The sequence below is a fragment of the Hemitrygon akajei genome, chromosome 6, assembly GCF_048418815.1.
Source record: "Hemitrygon akajei chromosome 6, sHemAka1.3, whole genome shotgun sequence".
Lineage (NCBI taxonomy): Eukaryota > Metazoa > Chordata > Chondrichthyes > Myliobatiformes > Dasyatidae > Hemitrygon > Hemitrygon akajei.
In genome coordinates, this window is record NC_133129.1 from 128258851 (window position 1) to 128280576 (window position 21726).

At 37.7% G+C, this 21726-nt stretch overlaps 1 protein-coding gene across 10 annotated transcripts in view; it reads left to right on the plus strand.

Moving 5' to 3' along the window:
- Window positions 1-15160, plus strand: part of syt12 (synaptotagmin XII) — a 253476-nt gene extending 238316 nt beyond the window's left edge. For all 10 annotated transcript variants that reach the window (XM_073049223.1, XM_073049217.1, XM_073049218.1 and 7 more), the window contains one exon: window positions 5363-15160. In XM_073049223.1, coding sequence (XP_072905324.1) covers window positions 5363-5536 — 174 coding nt within the window. In that variant the 3' untranslated portion in view covers window positions 5537-15160. The remainder of the gene's footprint in view (window positions 1-5362) is intronic.
- The last annotated feature ends 6566 nt before the right edge of the window (window positions 15161-21726 follow it).

Genomic DNA, 21726 nt, shown 5'->3' on the forward strand with positions numbered 1-21726 from the left:
CTTTCAGTAATTGATGTGACCCTCGGTACAACAATAACTTCAAACAAACGTTTCTGGTAACTGTTGATCCGTCCTGCACTTTGGCTTGGAGGAATTTTAGGCCATTCCTTATTACAAAACTGCTTCCACTCTCAGATGTTGGTGGGCTTCCTTGCATAAACTGCTTACTTCAAGTTGTTCCACCACATTTCTATAGAATTAAGGTCAGGACTTTAGTTCTATTCCAAAACATTAATTTTCTTCTTTTTAAACCATTCTGTTGTTGATTTACTCTTGTCTATCAGATCATTGTCTTGTTGCATTATCCAATTTCCATTAAGCTTCAGGTGACAGACTCTTAACCTAACATTCTCCTGTAGAATGTCTTAGAACAATGTTGAATTCATTGTTCCTTTAGTGATTGCAAGCTGTCCAGATCCTGAGATAGCAAAGTAGCCCCGATCCATGATGCTCCTTCCATTATGCTTCACAGTTTGGATAAAGTTTTGGTGTTGGTGTGTAATGGCCTTTTACCTCCAAACATAGCAGTGTGCATTTCTGCCAAAAAAAATTCTCATCTGTCCACAGAACATTGTCCCAGAAGCATTGTGGAACATCCAGGTGGTCTTTTGCAAACTTGAGATGTGCAGCAATGTTTTTATTTTGGAGAGAAGTGGTTTCCTCCATGGTGTCCTTTCACGAACACCATTCTTGTTCAGGGATTTTTCTTATAGTGGACACATGACTGGAGACTTTAGCAAGTTCTAGAGATTTCTGCAGGTCTTTTGCTGTTATCCTTGGGTTCTTTTTCACCTCCTCCAGCATTACACATTGTGTTCTTGGTGTGATCTTTGCAGGGAACACCTGACTCCAAGTAGCTTTTGTAGAAGGCATCACCCCAGAGGTTCACATATTTTTTACCAATGAATATATGTAAAATTGGATCATTTTTCTCAATAAATAAATGAACAAGTATAATGTTTTTGTGTTATTTATTTAATTGGGTTCTCTTTATCTGGGTTTGAGGACTTATGTGAACAACTGATCACATTTTAGGTCATACTTATGCAGAAATAGAACAGTATTCTACAGGGTTCACAAACTTTCCAGCATCACTGTATATTTTATGACCTCACATTTTCCCACATTATTTTCCATTTTTCATTGCTTAATAGAATTTTATACATTAAGGGAATCAAAGCAGAATGATCGAGTGCAGGAAAGTAACACTGGGATTAAAGGTCTTATTGCAGTGGTTCCCAACCTTTTCTATGCCCCACACCCCTAGGAAATGTTTGATTAATGTTCGCACCCCCTACAAAAGTAGTATCACATTTGAAGATGAAGAAGTCTAATTTCTAATTTTTGAACCACATACAATACTGCAGGTGAACAAATTGAACTTAAAAAAAAGCTTAATTCAGTGCTTAAAATGCAAATATAAACTGAGCAATTAGATTCTAATTTATTCAGAAAAAATTGTAAACAGTAAAATAAATCCCAATTGTGAACATAAAATTCAATGACTTCTTTGTTCCTGCTTCTCATTCATGATTTTGTCAAAACGTGGAACTTTCTTGCTGACTGCAATCCGCAGGTCTGCCTGTGGATTCAGGCGATTCCTAGATTTTGTCTTGATTTACAAAAGAGGACTGAATCCAGATTCACACAAGTATGTTATTGCAAATGGAGTGAGGACACAGAGTGCTTTTCCACCAAGTCTTAGGAACATATCCAGTGCTGCGCACCAAAATTGCTCCAAAGTCTTGCTTTCAAATTGCATTTCAAGAGCTCGATTTGTCCACAAATCAATAAGATCTTCCTTCAGCTCTTCATTATCTGACATTCTCTCCAAATTGTAGGAATATGGATTCATGATCCATTCTTCTGAAATCTTCACGTCAGCAAAATATCCATCAAACGATTCTGACAGCATTTCCAAATGAGCCACAATTTCTTCACGCACAGTAGGAGTTATGGATCCAGCATCATCAACCATCTCTTCTAGTGAAGGAAAATTTGAGAGACTGCCTCTTTTCATCCTTCGACGCCAAAGGCATAACTTTTCTTTGAAGGCATTCAACTTTTCACAAGCCTTCAATATGTTTATCCCTTTTCCTTGAAGAGAACCACTCAGGTCATTCATACGAGTGAAAATGTCAGCTAAGTAAGCCAGCATTTGGGCGAATTCCTGTGATTCCATTTCCCCAAACAGATCACATTCACGCTCCTCCAGAAAAACTTTGATTTCTTCCCACAGCTCAAAGAAGCGGGTTAAAGCTTGTCCTCGTGACAACCAACGGACAAAGTGTGGAAAAGAAAAACTGAATGCTCATTTCTCAGATTGTCCAAAGCACGCCCCCTGATCCAGTTGATGATCTTCACACAAGTATCAACAACTTTCTTCAAATTTGGAGGCAATGTTTTTGATGCCAAAGCATGCCGATGAAAAAAACAATGGGTAACTTGCAAGTCTGGAATCTCCTTTTTCATCAATGCAGAAAAGCCAGATTTATTTCCAAGCATTGCAGGTGCCCCATCAGTGCACACAGAACCAATGACTTTGATATCTAAATCATGTTTGGCAAAGACATCTTTCACCAGCTGCATTACATCCTTTGCAGTTGTGTTTGTTTTCAGATCTTTACAAAACAGGAGATCTTCCTTCACAGCACCATCATTGACATATCTCACTAATGTGATGAGTTGACTACAACTGGAGACATCAGTTGACTCATCCAACTGAATAGAGATTTTAAGAGGTCTAGCTCTGACATCTGAGATGACTTGGTCCAAAATATTTTCACTCTAATCACTGATTGGGTTGTGAAGGACATTATTTGATGGGGGCACCTATTCAAATTTTTTTCTTGCTTCTTTGCCCAGGATAATTGTTGCCATTTCCAGTGCACATGGCTTGATGAGATCTTCCGCAATCGTATGGGGCTTCTTGGATTTGGCCACTTTATATGCCACTTGGTATGAAGCAAGAAGTAGTGGTTTTTCCAACAGAAACGGAACCTAATTTTGGAAGTTCCTTGTGAATCAAAACGAGCTCTTTTGATTTTCAATGACCCAACATCATGTCCTTCAACATCATCTCCACCATGCTTGTTCTTGAAGTGCTCTTGAAGCTTGGATGGCTTCAGATTTGAGTTGGAAAACACAATGCTACAAAGAATGCACTGGGGTTTTTGCAAACCATCATTTCCTGTTGTGCGAGTGAAACCAAAGCACGCATAGTCATCATTCCATTTCCCTCTGTTTGACATGATGAAGGGTTAATGAAGGGAAAAGTATAAGCTAATATGAGAAACACTATCTAAGTCAGGGATGACCACTTTACTCAACCAGACACGCCTATAGCAAAGTATCACGAGAAATACACTTTCGAATTATTACGATATTATCTGCGGTTAAGCCAAGATAAATCGTCAGGTGGAAATGCTACGGGGACGTGACGCAAATTATTAGGCTACTCTCTATTGAATTTACACACCTATTTCCGATGATTACTGGAGATATGAACTCCCATCACACGATTCAAAATCCTCAGCGCTAACCATGATACCTCCTCAACTAACATAATTCAAAATTATCAACGATTCAAGAAAAAAACCTTTTAAGAGAAAAAAAACCTTTGAAATTCAAAAACTTCTTTAATGCATTGAGACAAATACGAATGAATGACTTCAGCTGCTTTTTATCAAAATGCGGCTTTTTAAAATTTTATAATTGAATAATTTACCTACTGTCTGCGGGTTTGGTTTTAATGCGAAGTCGTTACTCAATGGTTGATTCGGGATGTGTAAAGATTTTGGCATTATGAGATGATTTTTAACTCTGAGATGTAACCTTCTAGCTAACAATGATGAGACTCCTCGACTCTGAGGTGTAACTCCCAGGTAACACTGATGAGACTCGGGCAGCGGGAGACTGGAGTGAGTTTACGTCTCTCTCGACTCAGGCAGCAGGAGACTGGAGTGTGATTGGGTCAAACATTTACTACCACTTCTCAAGGCACACTGGCAGCTGGCTGAGTGATGACTCGTGACTCATCACTCAAGGACACAAGCCACTCTTTGTCGCACACCCTGAAATTCCATCTCGCACCCCAGGTTGGGAACCCCTGTCTTATTGAAAGGCTGAGCAGGCATAGGGACTGATAACCAACCCCTCCTTACACTTCTTAAGTTCTTATGTCCTTGCCAATTCAATTCACTTCTCTGTATCTTCTTGAAGCCTTTTTGCATCCTTTCTACAGCCCATTTTTTCAGCCAGCTTAGTATCATCAGCAAACTTAGACATGCTACACTTTGTCCCAGCAAACATCCCCCAGTACGGTGACATCTGCTTCACACAGCTAAAGTATCCATCCATTCTTTTCTCTGTCTAGTAAATAATCCTTAATTCCTACCAGTGTATTACACTTGGTCCGACGTAATCAAATTTTGTTTGTTAACCTCCTGGGTACTATTTTATAAAAGGCCTTCTGAATGTTCAGATTTACCAGAATCACTGGTTTTCTTTTTTACTCCAAACTACTCCTCATTTTACTAAAATGATGTCCTCCTGGAAAGCCTTGGTACAGAGGGGTGCACACTATTTGTTAGAGAAAAAAAATAGTTTTGTAAATTCAGAACACAAAACCTAAAGAGTAGATGTTCTTATAGGGGAAACATCATAATAAATCCAGGAATTCAGAATCAGAATTAGGTTTATTATCACTGATTATATAATGTGAAATCTGTTGTTTTGCAGCAACAGTACAATGCAAAGACATATACTGTAAGTCAGAAAATAAATAGTGTAGTAAAGAAGAACAATGAGTTAGTGTTTGTAGGTTCATGAACCATTCAGAAATCTGATAACAGAGAGGAAGAAGCTGTTCCTGAATTCTTGATTGTGGGTCTTCAAGTTCTTGTATCTGTAGCTTTTACAGTCTGTAGTCATGTTTCTCATTAGATCAATGTCACATTCTATTTTTCCTATTTTTAATGAATGTATTGGTCAGCTTTTGCTGGAATCTGATATTTTCCAGATCCTTGTACTGAATGTTCTTTCTTACAATATTATAAATTTTCTTTTTTGATCTAGTATCTCCTTAACTATTTTTCTTAACATTAACTGGGCCATTTTTATTGGATTTTTTTTGTGTCTTAAACATTCAATACTTGCTATAAACTATGAGTTCCTTCATTGTTGGCCATTGGTTACCTATTTCCATATCTTTAATGTATTTTCCCAGTCTACCATAGCCAACTCACAACTCATACCTTCAGACTTTCTTTTGTTCACTTTTATCTCCTGATTTTAAGCATGTGCTGTAATGTTTTCTCAGTAGCGTTTTAATGAGCTACCAAATGCTTTTCTTCTGACACAGGAATTATCCCTACGAATAACAGTGGCTGAATGCTGTGAAGAAGGAAGAACTGAGAATATAGGCCATGTAATCATTGGACCCGAGAGCAGTGGGATGGGGGCTACTCACTGGAATCAGATGCTCGCAACGTTAAGGAAACCTGTCTCCATGTGGCACGCTCTCCGAAAGAACTAAAGCGAGAAACTTCGATGCGTCCTTAGCACTTGTATAAGTATTTTGCATGATGTTCACATTCTTAAACTTTAATGCTGGTGCTTTGGCAAATGCAACTCTGAGACACTATTTTTCACTACACTCTATCAGCCTAATAGTGGGAAATTGGTAGCAGGACAACAGAAGATCAAATTGCAGATCAAAGTGAACTTGGCCTAATAAATGAATGTATCTGCTTGCTACTGGAGCTGCTGAGAAGCAGCCAACCCACTGAATATTTCATATAAATGGTGCATACATATATCAAGTATGGTCATAGATATTAAAGATGCAATCTATCTAATGCTGCCACTTGTCAGAAGGCTAGTAGAGTATTCTGCAACAGCTCTAAACCCACAAAAAATCTTAAACATCAACTTGAGATTAAATCCTTCCAAAAATGCTTCCTTTTACAAAATATTTATGCTATTATGGAGGGAAAGAGTGCCAAATATGACCACTATGTATTGCTTAATAGTCCACACAAGTCAGCAGAGTCTTGAATGTATAATACTGAACATAAAGGATAACAAGTTATACATGTTGCCCAAGAAACAATGTGCATATTCTAGCATTTTGCTAAGGTTTTTCTCCAGTTACTAAAGAGAACTCTATGCTATTTATATTGTATGTAGAGCAGTAGATTGGTGGGATTAATTGTGGTTCTATGTGATAATGAGTTAGTTTGCAACAAACATGTTCACAAGTTGTCCATACAAAGATATATATTTGAATATTGTCTTGAGCAGTAAATGGTGTTGATTAGATCAAACAATTATATGTATTTCCCAATCTTTCCTGATGAGTGTGAGAGATGAAGAGTTGCAGATATATTTTATTGGACTTCTCCAACTTTTGGTTATTTAAAAGCAAAACCAAGACAAAAAAATGTTTCGATCCAATAGTCATTTATATCATTCTGACAATTACCACAATTTAGTTAGAAGAAACACTAGTTCCAAAATAAAGAATTGTATTTGAGGTTTTCGCCTCAGTAGGAAATAATATTCTCCCCCATCTTTATTAAAATATTTAACAGAAGCATATTTCAGAAGCTTCCTGTTAGAATTTCAGTTGACACAACCTTTCTAATACATATTGCAGAAGCTTCTAATGTAGAAAGGAAGGAGGGAGCAGGACCGACATAAACTCCTCTTTCCTTAAAAGTGTCTAAATTATTCCTCAATGCACTTTTGGTGCTTTGGGCCCTTGCTTTGGAACTTACATAAGTGGAAATGGCCACTTCATCTTATAAGATTCTACTTGAGGGTATTTTTGATAGGGAAAGAAATTGCTTTATTGATAGTCTGCATTTCTATTACAATGTAGGCAAGAACATAAGAAAAACATCTTTTAAATATGATTAACTTCATTATATCAAGAAGTGTTTCCATCAGCGAATCAATCAGCAAATGTCATATTATAAGTGTGGAAATACCGTACTGTCTGTGAGACGAGTTTGTACTCTCTCCATGGCCACATGGGTTTTCTTTGAGTGCTTCAGTTTCCTCCCACAGTCAAAAAACATACTGGTTGTTTGGTTAGTTGGTCATTGTAAACTGTCCCGTGATAGGCTAGGCTTAATCAGGTAATGCTATGCAGCGTGGTATAAAGGATAGGAAGGGCCTACTCCATGCTTTATCTCTAAAATAAATAAAACTAAAACAGGATTGACATAAACTCTGGTTCTCTCCTTGTAAGGCTGTGCTCCCTCCCCATTATTCTGTAGGATTAAGACATAATTTTAACCCGAGAACCTCAGAGAGTGAACTGTTGTGATAACGAATCAGCAATAATTAAATCAGATGTATTAAAAATGTCATGCCTATGTTAGATCAGCCTGTTCAGATATTGAAATTGTTGCAGTACTATTCTGCAGGATTCCTGATGATAACCTTTGCAGTTTCAAGAAACAACTGTAAGAAAAAAGGGTGTGAGAAACCATTCCATAATTATTTATATGTCCAGTTACCAATGTCTTGTACATTACAACTGAGTAGGCTCCACTGATTGATAGACCAACGGTATGTTTGTTTCCCACTTCACTCCAGCCTGAATGATTAGAACAGCTTACTTTTTGACATTAAACAAGTATTTCTAACTAAAGAAAAGTCCAGATAAAGGTCACCATTACAGGTTTAATTAATTTTATATAAACTTCTGAGTGAGCAATATCAGAGTTAGAGAAGTAAATCTCCAAGCTGCTGTTGGTCAGCGTGGATTTTGTGAAGCAAAGGAGCTTCCCCACGTTCTATGGCTCTGACTCGAAGTATTCAATATTGAAAGAATGAGTATTCAAACAGGTCAACATGGCAATGTTTTTACGTTCCAGTGCTTCAGTGTTTGTCCACTGCATTTACCTACGTGTAGATTTTGAGAACTCTGTTTAATCATTAGTGCTAGTGACTCACTGAGAACACATTGGGTAACTAAGTTTCCTAAAATAATGGCTCAAGGTTTTTTGGATTTAACTGGAAGAGCAAATCTAATTTGTATGTTGGTTTGGATTATAGCTCCAATCCAGAGCTGACAAGATTGCTATTTTTCTCATGTCATATGATGAAAGAAATCCTCTGTTCCCACTAAATATAAATATAAATGATCCAAGTTCTACATTGGCTCAGCTGTGATCATTTTTCTCAGCATCATTAAAGTCATAGATTCACGTTCCACTCACGAAAAGGTAATTGAGGCTAAATTGCCAATGTGGGACTGAAGAGCTATTGCACTGCCAGGCGTCTATCTTTCAGATGTTAAACCGAGTCCTCTCCTTGTAACAGATCAAATGGTATTCCTCTTTGAAGAATATTCATCCATTTGTATATTTAATCATAACCTTATTGCTGTGTGCGCTATATTTTTATAAGCTGATTTATTTCCCTACCTTATTGGCTATGAATGGCTTTGGGTCAATTTTTCTTTGTTGAAAGGTCTATTCAAATGCAATTTCATTTTCAATAGGCAATAATAATCAAATCTGATAAAGGTTATTTTTTTCTGCTTCCATTCAACTAACCAGTTAAACAATAATAACAGTAAACACTTTTGCACTATATTGCAAAAGCTAAACTACAAAAAGTATATTCTGTGTTTTTTTAACAATCTTGCAATAAAAAGGTACAGTATATTTACCAATGTTTTCTTGTAATAAGGGCAGTGGAATTCTTCAATTCCCTCCACCATCAGTGACTGATAGTTAAATCAAAATTTTCACCATTTAATTTGCAATAGGTTGACTATATAAGGGTTTCAAAGGATGTGAATCAAAAAATTAGTTAAATAGTGTTGATCAGGTAATTTCAACAAGTTTTATACAACTTTTGGCTATTCCTATTCAAAAATAGAACCTGCATGAACACTGTAAAGTCAAGAAGGGCTATTGGGTCATGTGCAGAGAGCACATTGTATAAGGTAAATATAATTCTATAAAATAGAACAAAGGAAATATCATTACATCATCAAATTATAGCACACTACAGCACAGAAGCAGGCTCTTCTGCCCATCTAGTACAAGCTGAACTGTTATTCTGTCTAGTCTCATCGACCAGCTTCCATTCAGCTTTACTCCTCCATAGCCCTCCCATTCAAGTACCTTTCTAAATTTCTCTTAAACGTTAAGATCAAACCTACATCCACTGCTTCAGCTGGCAGCTCATTTTAACCTCACACCACTCTCTGAGTTAAGAAGTTCCCTCTCAGGTTCCCCTTAACATTTCACATTTCAACTTTCACCCTCAACCCATGACTTCTAGTTTTAGTCTCACTCAATCTCAGTGGGGACAAAAAACCCTGCTTGCAACTACTCTATCTGGTGGTGGCATCCATCGGTCTCCAGAGACCATGGATCTGCGCCTGGAATTTCCAGGGCGCAGGCCTGGGCAGGGTTGTTTGGGAGACCGGCAGTTGCCCAAGCTGCAGGCCTTCCCCTCTCCACGCCACTGATGTTGTCCAAGGGAAGGGCACTAGGACCCATGCAGCTTGGCACCGGTGACGTCGCAGAGCAATGTGTTGTTAAGTGCCTTGCTCAAGGACACAAACACGCAGCCTCAGCTGAGGCTCGAACCAGTGACCTTCCGGTTACTAGTCTGATGCCTTGCCCACTAGGCCACGCGCCAACACAACTACTCTATCTATACCTCTCATATTTTATAAATCTCTCTCTAGTCTCCCCTTATTCTCCTGTGCTCCAGGGATAAAGTGCTAGCTAATCAACCTCCTCCTTTACCTCAGGTCCTCAGGTCCCAGCAACATCCGTGTAAATTCTGTACTCTTTCAATCTTATTGATTTCTTCACTGTACTGATTTGCCATTTCATAATTATCAACAATACTGACAAGTTAATTCATTGCAAAACAGTAAATAATAACATATTATGAAGTAAATGGTGGTTAGATTTTTTTAAATTCTATTTACACTGCTAAATTTCATGTGCAATTTTTTGTTTCAGCTTGTAAGGTTCATTTTGTGTATAGTGAGCATTGCTGTTTCCATTTTTTTGTATGGTGTAATGCATCAGAGTCCATATATTCTATCAATCTGCATCAAAACTGATGTCATTTAAGTTTACTAGCTACTTCAGCGGGTACTGGCAACATCCAAGACCTGTTCATCCTCATCAGCCATTTTTGGTTCATCTCTGCTGATTCTGTGTCAGTGCTGTCTTGTGCTTTGTTTGTTCTTTCTACGCACTTGCCCATTGTCATCCTTATTTCTCACTGTGCATCCCACCAGGGTTATAATTGCATCTGATGGAGGTTGCTTTCTTCCCAAGCCCAAACCAGTTCTTTAAGTGAACATTTATGTTTGCAATTTCAAAGAGGTTTTTCTTTCTCTAATTTCAGTGGAAAATTGTTTGAAACTATGTAAAGAGCTACTGTGCAATGTGAGTTTCCACTGATTTTCCTTTGCAGTAATGGCAGGTGATTAGGTCATCTTTACCCCTTTTGGTACTGATTTTACCATAATTACACTTGCAATACAAACTATCACACTTGAATAGCATGCATGGATAAATCATTGAACAAATAGTGTAAATTATAACTAATACAGTATATAATTGATATATAAGGGATGCATTTTGGCCACACATATAACTGCCTCATCTATTCACAATGAGACAATCTTATGTTCTACCTTTATGTCCTCTATCGCCTTTTGAATGATATTTTCAAAATCTCAGTTAGTGATTCCATTAGGATCACATTTCACATTCTGTAATTCTCACATTATTTATTGAATAATTATCATTTGTCATGAAACATTATTCTCCTCCCTTGTCATCCAATCTCATTACAAGTAAGAGTGTTCTGACATAGAGCTACAGCATATCACCATGCATTGTTCCTGCTGTGTTTAAATCCTGGGAATTGCTAAGCCACAGCACTTGGAAGCATTTTCATCTGATGTTTGCTGACTTATTACAGCACAAGAGATATCATTTCCACGGCTGATCCCAGGAGAACCAACTTCTCTGGGGCAAGTAGGGATGAGCAGCATTGGCTGTTTTCTATGCTAACTGTGAAGGTTTCAAAGAGTCAGCTATGTTTAAATATCAGATCCAATAGCAGTGGTGAAGCGTATTGTCAACATTCATGATGAATACCAATATGGGGATATGGAAAGAGTGTGTTCACATAGAAAATAAAATGCCAGTCTTGTCTAGTTGAACCAATTGGCCTGCTGTAATTTCTATATACTGAATCTTCTTAGACCAGTCAGAAACATCTCTTGTATTTCCCACATTCTCCAGGGTAAGGTGGAGAGGATCCGTTTCAATGGGAATTCACAGTGCTGATTTAGGAGAAGTGGTATTAATGGCAATTAGTGCCACCATGACTACCACCATACTGTTTTCACAGGCCTAACCTGTTAGGCCTTGGCAGGTTTTAACAGAATGCAAAGTGGGGGCCAGACTTTGCTAGTTTATGAAACTTCAACTTTCCAAATATACCTGAAAGTTAGTCACTTAAAAATGATTAAGACTAAAACAAAATTATAAAGGCACTGTTAAAATTAAGTTCCCCTCCTCTTCTTCCACGTCTGTAGACTTAGAATCTCCATTATAATCAACAGAGTCCAGAATCCTGCACAAGATCTCATTGGCACAAGGTATGAGAGAGGGTGTGTGAGTCCCAGAAAGATTTGTTCCTGTTTTTGGTCCTCCTGGTTGAAGTAAGTCTGGGATTTAGTTCTGCATGAATAGTGGACTTCCACAGCTAACAGCATTGACCTCTGTGTGTTAATGTAAGAGTACTTGGTGTTTTTTCAGCCTTGTACATTCAGATAGAGCATTTGCAGTAAGAACAGTGTAATGAGTACTGCAATGAGTAGTGTAATGATTACTGCAATGACTATAGTAATGAATACTGCAATAAACTGAACAAAATAGATCTTTAGTAACGTGGTGGCTACATCGAGACAAATTGCTGAACAATACAGCACAACTCGCTATTCAGCCGACAAGAGTTTTACCAATTTCCTCGGGTATCCAGAGACTGTGCAAGTATCCCTGTATGCACAAATACATTAGACACTTTAAGTAAATGCAACAGAAAAACACATCAAAAATGCACATACAATTATATACAATTTTATGTTTGAAGAGACGCAAAAAATCACCAGGTTATCTGTTACTATTTTGTGCAGAAAAGAAAGCATAGGTTTACAAAACTAAGCACACAATATCAAATAAACAAATATCAGTTTTGTGCTTCTCGACATATAGAGAAGCAATGTGAGTGTCTCCAGAATGCAGAAGAAGAACTGTCGTCTGGGGGATACAGACAGAATGATGGTGCAGAGCAAGCCAACCTTCGGGTATTCCATGGCTTGCAGCTGTCTCTCATGCTGATCCCTGGTGAGTATAATTCTGAAAACGTCGCCTTTATGGTGCAAAACACTTTTTCTCTCACTGACCAGTGCCATCACTTTATGTTTTAATATTTAATGAAACATAATGCTTTAATGAGAAAGGGCCCATCAACCTTGAGTATTAAACATATTTTTCTCCACAATGGTTGCAGTATTTTGGTTTTATTTCAGATTTACAGCATCTGGAAATATTCTGCTTTTTAAAATCCCTAATTTGGTTTGCCATTACTGTTCCATACCAAAATTTACAGGGGTTTTATCAGCTACCATCATACAACACAGCCCACACCTTCAAGGTCTCATTTTCCCTCTTTTGAACTGTGGTTTTATTGCTTCAGAATTAAACTATTCCCAACAGTCATGTGTATTATTTTCCTGCATTATTTTGATTAGATGCAAAGATAACCCTTCCCAGTTGGGTTTGTTGTAGGCCTGCTAAAATACTGGAATAGTAATAAGGCCATAAGACCATAGGAGCAGAATTAGGCCATTAGGCCCATCGAGTCTGCTCCACCATTTCATCATGGCTGATCCATCTTTCCAATCTCCTGCCTTCTCACCGTATCACTTCATGCCGTGATCAATCAAGAATCTATCAACCTCTGCCTTAAATATGCATAATGATGGCCTCCACAGCTACCTGTGGCAATGGATTCTATAGATTCACCACTCTCTGGCTAAAAATCTTTCTCCTCATCTTCATTTTAAAAGGATGTCCCTCTATTCTGAGGCAGTGCCTGCTGGTCTTAGACTCTCCTATCACAAGAAACATCCTCTTCACATCCACTCTTTCAAGGTCTTTCACCTTTCAATAGGTTTCAATAAGGTCACCCCTCATTCTTCTGAATTCTAGTGAATACAGGCTCAGAGCCTTCAAATGCTCTTCATAATGAACATCTGGTACCGGGAGAAGCATTAAAATGGTGAAAGTATCACTTCCATTACTGTGTTGCTCCCGTTGTTCACGGCAAGACTGTACAGAACGGTTGAATACCCAAATAGACAACTAAATAATCTATTCCCAAAATGGGAAAGAAACATACACTTCAAACAGCCTGTGTATTCAGTGACCTGAATGGCTTTGTGATTCTATGAGCTTCACTACAGTAAGTTGTAATGGCCACATGGGATAAATGTGACTATAGTGCAGATGCTCGACGGCAAAGATCTTTGCAATAAAAATAACTAATATTGGAAATAATCAGCATTGTGGAGATAAAAGTAAAGTTTCATTTCAATGATCTGTAGGAAATCCAAGCCAATAGCTCCCTGAAAGTGGCAACACAAGTAGATAGAGTGGTAAATAGATAATATTGCATGTTTTCTTTCATCAGTATGGTATAAAAGTGAAAATGTCATGTTGCAGCTAAATAACACTTTGGTCAGGTTGCACTTTGCGTTTAGGTTTCCCCATTGCTAGAAGGATGGAGGTGATTTTGGAAACAGTGTAAAAGAGGGTTACCAGGATACTGTCTGTATTGTATGGTTTTAGGAAAGAATTGACAAGCTCAGATTGGTTTCTCCTGAGTGATAGAGGCTGAGAGGAGACCTGACATAAGTTTACAAAATTATGAGAAGTGTAGGTAGGGCAGATAGTCAAGAGCCTTCTCCCAGGCTAAAATTATAAAATAGTAGGGGGTATAGCTTTAAGATAAGAGGGGAAAGTTTAAAGGATTTTTTTTTTTAACACACAATCATCGATGCCAGCAATGGGTTTCCAGTGATAGTGGTGGAAGCAGATACAATTGTGGCATTTTAAGAAGCTTTAATATAGACACACAAATGTTCATGAGATATACATCATGTGCAGGCAGAATGGATAAGTTTAACTTGACATCATGTTTGACTTAGGCATTGTGGACCAAAAGGCTAATATCCTGCTCTGTACTGTTTTATGGCCGCCCTTCTGCTTCTGAACCTATTTGTGTACCTTCTGTGCTAGTGCCCAGGTTTTGATTCTGGTATTAATGCTCTAAGTAAAACAGCTCTTTCCTTTGAGCCTTTTGCAATGCCTTCCACTTCCGCTTCTGACTCACTGATACATGCACAGCAACAGTCAATACATCCATGCTGAACAATTTCTCACAACTGGTTTTGAATAGTGTCCTGATCTTAATATAATTTTTTAGATTATTTCAACTAATTCATTTTAAGATTTGTTCTCCTCTCACATTTACACTCAGTGGCCACTTGTTTATCTGGTAATAATTAAGTGGTCACTGTGTATTTCTGTATGTTCATATCTTCTGCCACTGTAACCCATTCACTTCAAAGGTTTGACATATTGTGCATTCAGAGATGTTTTTTCTGCATTCCATTGTTGTAGTGCATGGTTGAGTTACTGTCACCTTCCTGTCATCTTGAACCAGTCTGCTATTATCATCTGACCTCTTCCATTAACAAGGCATTTTTACCCACAGAACTGCCACTCACTGGATGTTTTTAGCTTTCTGCACCATTCTAGAGATTGTTCTACATGAAAATCCCAGGAGATCAGCAGTTTCTAAGATACTTCCCATCTGGCACCAACAATCATGCCACAGTCAAAGTTATTTAGATCATATTTGTTCCCCATTCTGATGTTTTGTCTGAACACCAACCAAACCTTGTGACCATATCTGCATGCTTTTATGTATTAACTTGGTATCACATGATTGGCTGATCAGATATTTGTATTAATAAGCAGGTGTATAGATGTACCTAATAAAATGGCCACTAAGTATGGGTGAGAAGTCTGTTATTTTCTACTGTTGCTTATTTGCTTGCACATGTTCAGTATTAAAATTACATAAAGTCTTCTTGATTACCTAATTCCTCTTTAAACATGCACGTTGAGAGCATACATTAATGAAATTGCAATTTCCACAATATAGCAGATTCCAGTTAACTGGGCCATTGGTTAATTGGGTTGATTGGAATAACTCTTAAAGAACAAAAACTAATCGAGAAAATTGCCAGGATTCCCTTTTTTTACTTGGGACTCAATTCCACTTAATTGGGGCTGTTGCTGAACGGGTTCTAACAAACATCAGCCACGCTCACTTGTGCAGCTGTTAGAGGCTACAGTGTGTTTAGAGTGAGCAGTTTTTAAATAGCATCAGTTGCATGTATTTGTGTTCAAAAAGAAGTGATCTTTGTCACTGATGGTTGCTGAGAAATAAGCAGCAAGCCAATTCAGAACTCTTTTGCTCACTGCAGTTTCAAGCATTCAGGCTTGGAAATCCAAAAACGGCCAGGAGTGAAAATAAAATGGCTTCAGTATTTCAGCAAGGCAGGAACTACAAAGAATTTGAAGGTATTGCAATCATCTTAAATGTTACAATGAAAATGAAGATTTGGAAGATGCAATCATCAAAAGCATTGTAATGAATGCAGTCCATTATCTACATTAAATGTCTTTGTTGATTTTGTTCATTGTGTTCACTGGATGAATTTTTCTGTTGATAAATATTGAGAACTAATACACAGTTTTATAGTACAGCAGTGCTATTGGCAGTGTTCTAATTTCTTCAGTGTTTCACTTAAATAAATAATTTGTTACTTAGGCAACAGGAGTGAATCTGCAGATGCTGGAAATAAATAAAAAACACAAGATGCTGGCAGAACTCAGCAGGTAATAACCCCCTCCCATAGATGCTGTCTGGCCTGCTGAATTCTGCCAGCATTTTGTGTTTTTAATTTGTTACTTAGTTTGCCTTTTTTTTATACTTCTTAAGCTATTTCCATGAAACTTCAGCTAATTAGGGCAGCTGCTAAATTGGGTGAAAATGTAATGGTTCTGATGTGTCCCAATTAACTGGAATCCACTATATATCTAAAGAGTATGTATTGGGATTAATGATAGTTTAATTATACACCATCATCTGCATTTGGTATAAATTTGCTTGTTGGGAGGCCAACTACATTGCCATCTTTAATCTTGATGACTCCTCAAACAACCACACCTCAAATCAAGGTTTTTTAAAAATCTCACCAAAAACTGCCATGACTAACAAAATCAAATTTCCTGCTGAAGATATGGGATTCATGTAGCATGGGATTAGCACATCGAGACTTCACCAGCAGTACCCTTGTATGGAACAAGGCAGATGAGTACAGTGGATTTCCAGTGTTTGAAATTCAAATGTGTGCACTTTAGAACTTGCTTTGAATGATATTCGAGTGCTTCAGCCAGTCCTGAAGATATGGTCATAAAAAGTTTTCCCCTAATTTACATTTTGCAAATTAGAATTATTTTTATTTGCATGAGATACACTGATTTATCTGCAAGTTGTGTTTGTAAGTTACAATTGTATCTTCCAAATATGTGGCTATCTTCAAAAATAAGCACTGCAGTGTTCTGTTAGTTTTTAGGAGTTGTTAGGAGATCATTCAACTCACCGTTGGTGCTGGCTCTCAGAGCAATTTTCCTTTAGCTTACACTATCTCAAGTGGTCATGTTCTCCATCTTGTGTCTCCCACCACCAATTAACATACCAGCATACCTTTAAGATGTGGGAGAAGGCAACTAATACATGCAAACTATATACAGACATCATAGATCGAACTAAAATTGTGAGATAGCAGCAACACCTGCCCATCAAGATACCTATCTATCACAAACAACCAGTCTCTTCCTTCTGCTCCCATTACTTGCACAATTAGAAAGAAATGTAACGGGAAAATGAAAAATGGCTTCTTAATATTCATATCATTTGTTTCTCTTGGTTTACAGCAACATCTAGGTCAATATCTGAAAATCTAGGATGAATCTGGAGAAATCCTTGCTACTAAAACAGGGTAGGGGAAGAGACATTTATATGATGTCTTCCACAACCTTAGGACACTTCTCAGTCATTAAGGTACTTTTGAAATAAAATATAAAATGTTGCTAATATTCAGCAGATTAGAGTGCAACTGTGGAAAGGAAAATAATGTTAACGTTTCATCAATGTAATTGCTCTCTCCACAAATGCTGTTTGCCCTTCAATGTAATCTCCAGATAACTGTTTTATTTTAGATTTCAGCATCTGAATTCCTTTGCATTTGACATACTTTAAGTGTCATCATTGTTACAAATTAAGAATTGCAACAGTTAATTGATGCAAAGCCAAAGCTGAAGAAGAATAAGCTAGTTAAAAATAATGACTAATACCAGGTCATTACAATGTTGATGGGGAGACAAATAATTGGTTCGAAGGTAGCTTATTTCTCCTAAGTATAATGACAAGTTGAGGTCACCAACTCCATTCAAATAAGAGACTGTTCTTAAAAAATATCTACCAGTAAAAAAGAACATTAAACCTGAATTAAGTAGAAAGGAGAAGATAATTCCATGGGCAAGAGTTCAGATAATTTCATAGTCCTTTGTGATTGTACCAACCTTTATACAGTACACAAATTATTTATCTTAAAAGCAGCTATTAGCTTCTACACTCTTGACAGAGGATACAAAGCTTTCCAATTGCAAATACTTTAAAACTTTAAAAACGGACACGGTAGAAACAAGGCAACAGGAAACTATCTTTTAAAGACCCTTTCCTAAGTTTCATCAGGAAAGTATTCTGAACATCTGCATAAGACATAGGAACAGAATTAGGCCATTCAGCTCATTTAGTCTGTTTCACCATTCCATCATGGCTGATTTATTATCCCTTTCAACCCCATTCTCCTGCCATCTCCCTCTAACCTTTGACTCCCTGACTAATCAAGAACTTATCAAATGACTTGAGCTCCACCACAGTCTCTGGTAACAAATTCCACAGATTCATAACACTCTGGATAAAGATATTTCTCCTTATCTCTGTTCTAAATGAATCTCCCTTTATTCTTAGGTTGTGTCCTCTGGTTCACTATAGGAAACATCCTCTCCACATCCACTCTAGGCCTTTCACTGTTCAATAGGTTTCAATAAGAACAACTCCCGCCACCATTCTTCTAAACTCCAGTGAGAACAGGCCCAAAGCCATCACGTGCTCCTTATATGTTAACCCCTTTTATTCCTGGAATCATTCTTGCAACTCTCCCCTCGACCCTCTCCAATGCCAGCACATCTTTTCTTATAAGACGTCCAAATCTGCTCACAATACTCCAAATACATTTTGACCAATACCATATAAAGCCTTAGAATTGCAACCTTGTTTTTATAATTTAGTCCTCTTGAAGTGAATGATAATATTTCATTTGCCTTCCTTACCATTGACTCACCTGTAAGTTAACCTTCCTTCTGAAAATTTGAACCTGAAAGTTAATCTCATATGTGTAACTTTTATCACAGAGAATAAAAGGTATATCTTATTTAAAAAGTTCAATGAAACTGTTTGAATGCAGAGTAATAGCTATCAGACCTGAATGCATAATACACTCCAGGAGAGTTTTGTTTTCTTTTGTCCTATTCTTTTGTTTTGGAAATACGTTGTTCATTATAAAACATTGTGTTATGTTTGTTGAAAAATAAATTGAAGTTTAATAAGATTGGTTTGCAATGTAGCTAATTGTTTCAGGGACTACAGGGTAACTTTAAGGGATATAAAGATGATGGATTTCTGTTTGCATGTAATTTATATCAGTTATACAAACTAGTCAATAATTGAAACACTCATGGTAAACTAAGCAAAGCTGATGTACAAATTATGACATCACAAATAGGTTCCCCACATTTTTTATACTGACTATAGTCCAATGGTTCCTAAAGTGGCCAATATCACCCCTCCTGGGGGTGATGGGGGCTTCCAAAGGTGGCAATAAATAAAGGGGGGAAGCTGAGGGATTACAGGCTTCATTTAAGAAATGAATTACTTATAAGCATTTGATCTACTGTACCTCAAAATTGATTACAATGATCACGTAATCACTTCATCCCTTGCTAACCTACTGCCCTCTTAGACTTTGCTCAATGCGCGTTATAGTTGTTGAAAATCAATGTGACACAACTGTATTTGGCACACCATGAGAAATCAGGACCGAAGAAATCATGTTATTGCCGGGCTCCGCCACACATTATTGCTGTTCACTACTGTGGTAGTGTTAGCTAGTACAATTCCCATACTCCAATCACCCATTGACATAACTCCTGGGAATTAGGATTTGGCATTCCAAGGTCTTGACCACGTTCCTCTAACCCACAACCCAATCGATATATCACTGCCTCACTTAATGTACCTTTAGAGTCAGGTTTTGTCTGCACTATAATGATGCCATAATGTTTGTCTTTATTATTGCAGTGCTTGAGGTTTGGACTTAAACAATGGGCAATTGACCACGGCTGTTAATCCATAACAAAAACAGCAGAACCAGAGCAAATGAAAAAGAAGTGTAGACAGTAAAGTGTGGAATATCGGAAATATGGATTTATACCAGCACCAAGCACCTAACACCAGCCATTGTGCCTGTTGTGTGAAAATGTTTTTTCAAATGAGGCAATGAAACCAGCAGGCTCCTTGAACATTTGAAGAGAATACACTCCGATACAACAAACAAGAACTTGGCTTATTATCAATAATGAAAACTTTCAGAAATGGAAACCACCTCACAATAAAACAGTGATGGTTTGTGCATTTCATACAACATTCCATTGCTCATTGCTAAATTTGGAGAACCCCATACAATTGGAGAAGAACTCATTCAACCAGCAGTAAGGGAAATTCAGGATACAGTTTTGTATAAGTCACCAGACCAAATAATTCAATTCCGTTCAGTGACAATTCTGTTCAAAGATGAATAGATGAAATGTTTGATAACACATTGTGCAACATACTTACAACAATAGAATTTGCTCTGCAGTTGGATGAGTCAATTTTGCCAGGCAACAAACCTTCACTTCTTGGTTATGTTCATTTCATAAAAGATTAAACCGTGTTTCAAGAGTTGTTATTTGTAAGGGGACTAGAAACAGATAAGAAAGGGGAATCAATATTTCAGGTTGCTGAGCAATTTTTCAAAGAGGACATTCCACTCACGAACATTCTTGGTTGTGCAACAGATGAGGCACCATTAATGACAAGACACCACCATGGGGTTATTACTTCTTGAAAAATGCTGTATCAGACATATTTACCATTCAGTATGTACTTCATAGACAACACCTTTTCACCAAAAGCTAAGTGATCGGCTGCACAAATCATTAAATTAAGTCCCATGCTTTCAATTGTTGACTATCTCGAGAGCTTTGTTTTGAGAATGATGAACAGTTTGAATGCTTGCTGTTGCACACAGAAGTCAGTTGGCTCTCAAAAGGAAACTGCCTAAGATGCTTTAATGTGCTTTTGGAAACCAACTCAAGAATATTAGGCATAGCATTGCTTATTTATCAGAATTGTTTCCAAAGATTAATAAAATCAGTCTACAATTACAAGGAAGTGATGTGAATATTAGCAAAGTCCAATCAGCTGTCCCCACATCTTTATGCAAATTAACCCCATTTAAGTGCATATAGGCCATGGCAACCTTTTCCAAATTACGAGCCTGAGTTGAAAAATAAAGAAGGAACATCAGATGATGACCTTCAAGTATCCTGTGCCCATCGGGGTGAGCTTCATAAACATGTCAGAGAGATTTCAGAATCTTCTCTTGATTTAAATTACAGATTGAGTAATAAATTCTTAAGATTGTCATATCCAGAGGAGTTGGGGTAGTGGGGGATAAGCACCGACTATCTATTAAATCCTCCCAACAGTGTGCATCTCAAGTAGCTTCTCATAATCAAATCCAGCTCCTTTATGTGTGGCTTGGTTCCTAAACCTGACAGAACCATTTCTACCAACAGGAGAAGGGGTAAATGTGGATTACTGTCACCTTAACACCAGTTCCTTTGGGCAGATGGGGCTCGTTTGACTTGACTTGCAGCTCACCCAGGAGAAAACTCTGATCTCAAATCTTTGTTGCCTTTCAGCTATACCCACTTTTGAGAAAGGCCTTAGGAGTAAACCCTGAGGGAAAATCTAGAGCTGAAGTCCCTCAGATAGTACTGAGTTCAACGCTAACAGGCCACTCCTGTGACGCAGCTGGTGCAAAACTGTATTGGTCTCTGCCATTCCTTTGGATTCATCAGCTGTGTGGAGGGAGGAGACTGCTGCATGGGCAGCAGCTTGCTCTGCATATCATACTGCCCTTGTTTGCCTACAGGCTTGTTATCACAGCTAGAATGCAAAATCCACAGCTGACCTCGATCAGTGAAGTCACAATAAATATCAGCCTCACAATAAATCCATTCATCCTGATGATGAGACGCTGATATCACTGCACCAAGACCATTCATCTCATTGAAAGTAGTGAATAGTTGGACTCATGTACGCTCTAAAATTGTTGATGAAAATTGTTTTTGT